The 6,329-nt window shown below is 38.5% G+C and overlaps 1 protein-coding gene across 2 annotated transcripts; it reads right to left on the reverse strand.

Moving 5' to 3' along the window:
• Positions 1-2,358: 2,358 nt before the first annotated feature.
• LOC122304117 lies at positions 2,359-5,983 on the reverse strand. Of its 2 annotated transcripts, XM_043116190.1 has the most exons (4): positions 5,789-5,983; positions 4,674-5,596; positions 4,470-4,568; positions 2,359-2,744 (listed from the first exon to the last, which is right to left on the reverse strand). In XM_043116190.1, the coding sequence occupies exons 1-3, from the start codon at positions 5,895-5,897 to the stop codon at positions 4,476-4,478; spliced, it is 1,125 nt and encodes a 374-aa protein (XP_042972124.1). In that variant the 5' UTR covers positions 5,898-5,983; the 3' UTR covers positions 2,359-2,744; positions 4,470-4,475. The 2 variants fall into 2 exon arrangements, with proteins under 2 accessions (XP_042972124.1, XP_042972125.1); XM_043116191.1 differs by lacking the exon at positions 5,789-5,983 and having other exon boundaries at positions 2,359-2,742; positions 4,469-4,568; positions 4,674-5,671.
• Between the last annotated feature and the right edge of the window lie 346 nt (positions 5,984-6,329).

Genomic DNA, 6,329 nt, shown 5'->3' on the forward strand with positions numbered 1-6,329 from the left:
ATATGACTAGACCGAACGGGTCCTGAGGGAGTTCGGTTCGGTCCAGGGTGGGAAAACCCTGGACCGGACCGAACTCACCCCTACATGCAAGAGATTTCTTGTGATTTTTCACTTTCTAGCATAAATAATGATTAGAGATAGAGAATGAGTAGAGGCAAGAGGACCCATAAAGAGGGCCATTAATGGCTGGCGCCGATGGTGAAGGAAGAGAAAGTTTGTAAGTCATTTTCATTTTTTCTCCCATTTCTTTCCTCCCTATCTAACTCATACCCGAAGAGATAGTTCTTTAATTTTCTCTTCATCCAAACACCAACCTCATGCAAACACAGAAGGAAGATTCAAGGATATATTTTATTGAAGTTTCGCACAGTGAGGAGTTCAAATCTTTGTCTTCTTTCACACACACTCACACACGGAAATGCCAAAGGAGGTTGTGGAGGATTTCAGTTTATAATGACCAAAAGAGGTGTTGAGATTTTGGTAAGAAATACCATAGAGATGATTGGGTGATAGGTTTTGGTTAGGGTTGTTCACCGACCCAACCTGAAAATACCTATTTCCAACCCGACCCAAATATGATCCATACTGCCTACCGGTTAACCGATTACCTGAATATGATTCAATGCACATTGAATAGACCGTAGACCCAAAAGAAAAACCCAGAAAGATGTGACAAGCTCTTTTAGCTCTCCCACCTCTCTTACATATGGCTTCCATTACCAAGGAGGATGACAAAGAGCTTCTCCCATTCATCCGTATCTACAAGGACAGCTTGGTCAAGCAACTGTAGGGGTCTTCCTATGTGCCCCCTTTGACTCAAGATCCAGAAACTGGAGTCTCATCCAAGGACGTCGACATTTCACAGGACTCCCCAATCTCTGCTCGTCTCTAACTCCCAAGTCTCGACCAAACCCACCACCAGAAGCTCCCCATCTTGGTTTTACTTCCACGACAGAGGCTTTTGCTTTGAATCTGCCTTCACCTTTGCCTTCGCTTTCGATCACCAGCAGCACCTCAATAGGTTGGTCGCACAAGCTCGAGTTGTGGCTGTGTCTATGGAATACAGGCTCGCTCCTGAACCCCTCACCACTCACTGGAAACTCCCACTCCTCAACCACGCTACTCTTTCTTTCCCTGTCTTCTTCAACGTCCCCATTTACTTTTTGTTGTACTATTTCTTCTAGATCTGCTATTTCCTTTTCTTCAACTTGCTCTTCTTTTTGTTCTACCAATAATGCTTTTTCCTTTTCTTTTTCTTCTTTTTCTCACCACTACGTTCTCCTCCTCCTCCTCCTCTTCTTCTACCAAGTCTTGGATATCGTTGTCTCTAATGAGGTGGAGTCTCAAGCGTCCATCTTCTCTTGAATCTTGGAGAATCTTGATTCTGTTGATCCTCACCTCGATGAGCTCAAGCCACCTGCCCTTCCTTACCACACGGAGAAAGAAATTCCACTGGCCGTTCAGGCTCAACGACGAAAGAGGAAACTTCTTCACTTCCCACCTTCTTTCTTCCATTTCATTTTCTTCATCATACTCCTTTGAAATTGGGTAACGGGTAAAATCCATTTCTAATTTTAACCATAAATGGGTCAGGTTTTCGGGTTGGGTTAATTCGGGTTTTGAGGTCAAGCCAGGTTTTCGGGCTTTTTGTTCAGCCCTAGGTTTGGTCATGGAGGGATGAACCATGCTTGAAATCCAGATTTGTGTATGATTGGGCACTTAGAGCTTTTCTTCAAGGGAGCGAAAAGGAAAACAAAAATAAGTGATCACATTTCTTACGTTGGAAGAAGAAAACAAAACGAAGGAATAAGACAACCTTTTTCATGGCAAGGCTATCAATAAAAATGGAAACAACTTGACGAGAAAAAAGGGGAGAGTATTCAAGTGAAAAAGTTCTACGCGAAGCTGAAAAGATAGCAGAAGATAGGACGTAAGCTAATAATAAGGTCAATTTAGTCTATAAGGCACAAAACATAGACAGGCATTTGAGTATGTCCAACAGTTTTATTTGCCTAGTGCTAGTAACAAGTCTAGTTTTCCATGTCCGATCAGATATTTGAACACATTTTAAGTTCTAGGGTCACTGAGAGTCAGTTTTCTACTGTCAGATATCTAACTTGACAATAATTCCCAACAAATAAGTGGGTTTTGCATGATCAAATAACTCTACAAGAATTTGAGAAGTCATGGTTATCATAAAACGGTATACCAATACGTATTGGTAATGAGATATTTTGTTCTAGTGCTTAAACAGAACAATCACCAAAACAAAATTTAAAAATTTGGTTAAAAAAAAAAAAAAAAGGAAAAATAGAAAAAAAAGAAACTCCCGAGAATCTAACTCCTAAGAAGCGAACCTGAGCAATCAAGAACAACTCCATAAACTGATAAATAGGAATGAACAAATCATTATGTTAATGTTTGCAAGAAAATATTGTGTACTATTGCCAATGAATTCTTGACATAATCATCGCTGCTAAAACCAAACGATGTTTCTGAAAATAGAAAAGAATATGTAAAAATAAAAAATAAAAAGATAGAAAACACTGACATAAAACACACCACACGCACACACCAGTTCTGAGTTGCATAACAATTTCGACTCTTGCTCCACACATTCTCCAGGCAGTCCATTCATGCTTATTCTATATGCTACAACAGATTAATTCCTGCACATTTACTATATGCTCGCTGTGAAAGCTTCACTCACAGTTTAAGTACTTCTGCACGACAATCAGCTTTCTGCAACTCAAATCCAAACAGAATATACAATTTAGGTTTCAAGCATACAATAAGTGTATGATTAGATACAGCAGACCAGTAGGTTTCTTCACTCCTCACAATTCTTTTTTATAATTTCGTCAAAGAAGATATGCCCTTCACTATTTCTATTTACACCATGCAGTTTAGAGAGCAATCTCATTCTAGAGAAAAAAATTGAATCTTTTAAGGCACCACCACATACTTTCTTCGTTCTTGCAGCTAAGAACCAGAGAATTAAAACATGGAAGTCAAATTATCCAATAACTAGCGAAGACAATATTGTAGTTGCATGCTGATGAATGGTTCATGCATGCATGCTACCGATAAATCATGAAATTATGCAATTTTTAAGTCCTAGATATGTTAATATTGCAAAACTATAATGTAATATCACTACATATATGTGAACAGATTTTAAATTTCCTGTTTTATAAAAATTCCAGCCTTTTTTAAAATTCGTAATATGCACACATAATATGATAAAGGAATACCAAACGGCACTGTTAAAGCATCATTCTTCATCTGTTTGTTTTTATTTTATACCAAATATAGCAAGAGAATGTAGCAAGGGCTTACCTATGGGAATTTTATTCTATTTTATTTATTTATTATTAAAACCCCACGGAAAACATGAAGGGTGACCAGTTATGGAGTCATCCTTTGGTGGCTAGAAAGAGCCACAAACAAAAGACTGTGGCAGAGTTGAAGTGATTAGGATCCTATATTTGTATAAGAAACCCTGTGGTTCCACTGGGGTACATGAACCGATGAAAATATGGGGCTTTATAGTTTATACTCCTCGGAAAAAATAAGTTTGGAGACAGCTACTAGAATCTTTAGGAGAATCAGCAGGCAGTTGTCAATGAAAATAAGTCTACTTTCTTGGGGAAAAGGGTTGACATATCTGATTGGAGAGAAAAAAATCCCTTTCCAGAAAATATTTTTTGGGTTAACGAAATAGAACTTGGATTAGGCCCGTAACCCCTTAGGGCAGCGGACGATACTTAAATAACCAAGTCTTTAACAGGGGAACATTATTTATGAACTAATTTGGGGCCCTGCTTTCAGGTAAAAACGGTAGAGGATTGGGGAAGGAAACCTCAATCTTCATTCACCACTTGTCCTAACAATATGTTGAATAAACAGCTCATTCTTCTTCTTCTTTTCATTTATTTTTTCAATGAATCTACCAAGTAACAGTCATTGTTTCTAACTCCAATTGGGTGATTAAATAGGAAGCTGAGGTCAATAAAAGCAATCAACTTGCTATCAGACAAGCATCTCAAAAGTTAAACCAGTTATCTGTAGAGGTTGGTCATGGTTAAATTGCAGGTCAGCCATAGGAAAAATCATTTAGAATGTATAAAGGTCATCTTGGAAATTAACAAGTATCAAAACAGAAAGATACTGGTAATAAAGATTGTCAAAGATCCCATCGTCTTCTGCCAAAGCTTCTGTAAGAAAAGTTTGCTTTGACAATTTTCCAAGAATCCGTGTACTGTGTACATGCCAGATGATTTTCGTAAAATTAATTCATCAGGAAAGTTAATGGGAGCAATATTACTCTTCCTTATGCACAACTATTGACAAACAACTAGTGAACTGAGAATGGTTGCAAAAAGAAAATGAGTGGGGCAATATAGATCACATATTTAAAATAGGAAAATGTTAGTGCAGCCACTCAAAGTTATCCCTCAAAGTTCACCTTTAAGTTATCTATCAGAGCGGCGAAGAACTTCAAAAAGTCCACAGCAACTCCTCCAAGAAGTCGGCTGCAGGGTGCGTTGATCCAAAGAGATGACATGCTGGCAGGAAGTTTGAATCAAGCAAGGAGCCATTGGATCAGAACATGGAGAAGTTTAAATCTCAAGGGGAAATTTAGAAATATGATCTATTCTGAGAGTACTAACCGGATTTCCGGAGCTTTCAGGAATCTCAGTCTTGTTGCCCTCTTCGACAACACTACCCCTTTCAACAACTGGAGCACTGGCCAACGGCTGCAACAAATTTTTAACATTCTCTTTTGATGCCTCCCCTACACTCGCATCGGAAGAGAGCAATTTTGTCTCTCCAATTCCTTCTGAAACCACATCTGTTACCACCACAGGAACATCCAAGTTCGGGAACGTTGTTTCCTCAATTCCCTTGGACACAACATCTGTTAGAGCGTCGGAAGAGACATTGTTCTCATCTGAAGACTCAACCCGAGATATTCTGATCTCAGTATTATCCGAAGACAGTGAAGCTTTCTCCTCCCGTTCTTTCGATTCTAATCCAATCGAATTCTCAACAAGTTCTTCTACTCCTTGGATGAAATCCTTGGACAAAGATACAACAGGCACAGAGTCGGCAACTGAGCTAGAAACCTGTGTCTCCTCCTCTAACTCTCCTGAATAAACCACCTCGGAACTCTTCTCATTAAGTGTTTCCTCTTTGTCAAAGCTGCTACTTCTCAAACCCCGATCACCCCCATCAGACGTCTCATCCACAAGCTTAGAATCCCCATCAAGGACAATTTCTCTAACGGATTCAACGACAGCTTCGACATCCCCAACATGCTGGACTACCACCTTCTTTTCCTCGGCCTGTAATTCCAGTTTCTGCGTCTCCTCCAATTCCCCATTTGAAGATTCAATCACACTTTGCACCTCTCTCTTCTCTTCCTCTGATTCTACTTTCTGGGTATCATCTATTTCGCCATTTGAAGGTTCCATTTTGTTATGACGTGCAGCAGTCACTGATAGAGAAGATAAACAATACCTCTCTTTTACTTCCTCTTCTCCAACTAAAAGACGATCACCAGCATCAACCTCTCTCTCATTCCCTTGAAATCCTATTGTCGGTTTGTTTAAAAAAAAAAAAGCAGCAACTTTAAAAAGCAGATTGACAAGAAATAAGTAAAAATATGAGAAAACGTGAAGGATACCCATCAATGAAAGGAGAAAGTACTACACGAAAAAAAAAAAAAATTAAAAAAAACATATTAAAAAAAAAAAAAGAAAAAAAAGAAAAAAAAGAAAAGGACCTTGCAGTTGAAAATTAGGTGAAGAATGGTAGGTGGGGTTCGTGGTGTTCTTCATTTTCTTGGCAGGTCTTGTTGCTTTCCGTCTGTTTGTAGCTGACCTCGAAGGCATGGCAGACTATTTGTTGTACAAAGAATGGTAGAGGTATTGAATGGAGACCCCAATACGTTCCTCTGCCTGTCTGTCTCTCTTTTTCACTCTTTTGGAGGTTCATTGATATCTGTTTTAACGATTTTGAAATTGAAACGGCGAGGTTCAGTTTGAAGTTTGAAGGCGGGGCTTAGGTGTCCAAAAAAGAACAATAAACAAACATCATCAACCCAGATTTTCTTTTTAATCCTCCCATTAGTTTCAATTTCCGTGGCAAAAAACATTAACATCAGAACTACTGTCACGACATCTAGAATATATACCTTAATGAATCCCAGTATCCCAATACTTTCATCTAAAAAATTATATTTCCAAATATATCTATCTTACAACTTTCACAAATACAAACAAAATTTTATCTTCAAAACTTTCTCAAATTTATCTTCAAGATTG

Source organism: Carya illinoinensis, chromosome 3 (genome assembly GCF_018687715.1).
Source record: "Carya illinoinensis cultivar Pawnee chromosome 3, C.illinoinensisPawnee_v1, whole genome shotgun sequence".
NCBI classification, from domain to species: Eukaryota; Viridiplantae; Streptophyta; class Magnoliopsida; order Fagales; family Juglandaceae; genus Carya; species Carya illinoinensis.

Coding starts and splice junctions, on each gene's coding strand:
- LOC122304117 (XM_043116190.1), bottom strand. CDS start 5,897: ATGCCTTCGAGGTCAGCTACAAACAGACGGAAAGCAACAAGACCTGCC. Junction 5,597..5,788: donor ACCTAATTTTCAACTGCAAG/GTCCTTTTCTTT, acceptor AACCGACAATAG/GATTTCAAGGGAATGAGAGA. Junction 4,569..4,673: donor CTGAAAGCTCCGGAAATCCG/GTTAGTACTCTC, acceptor ACTTCCTGCCAG/CATGTCATCTCTTTGGATCA.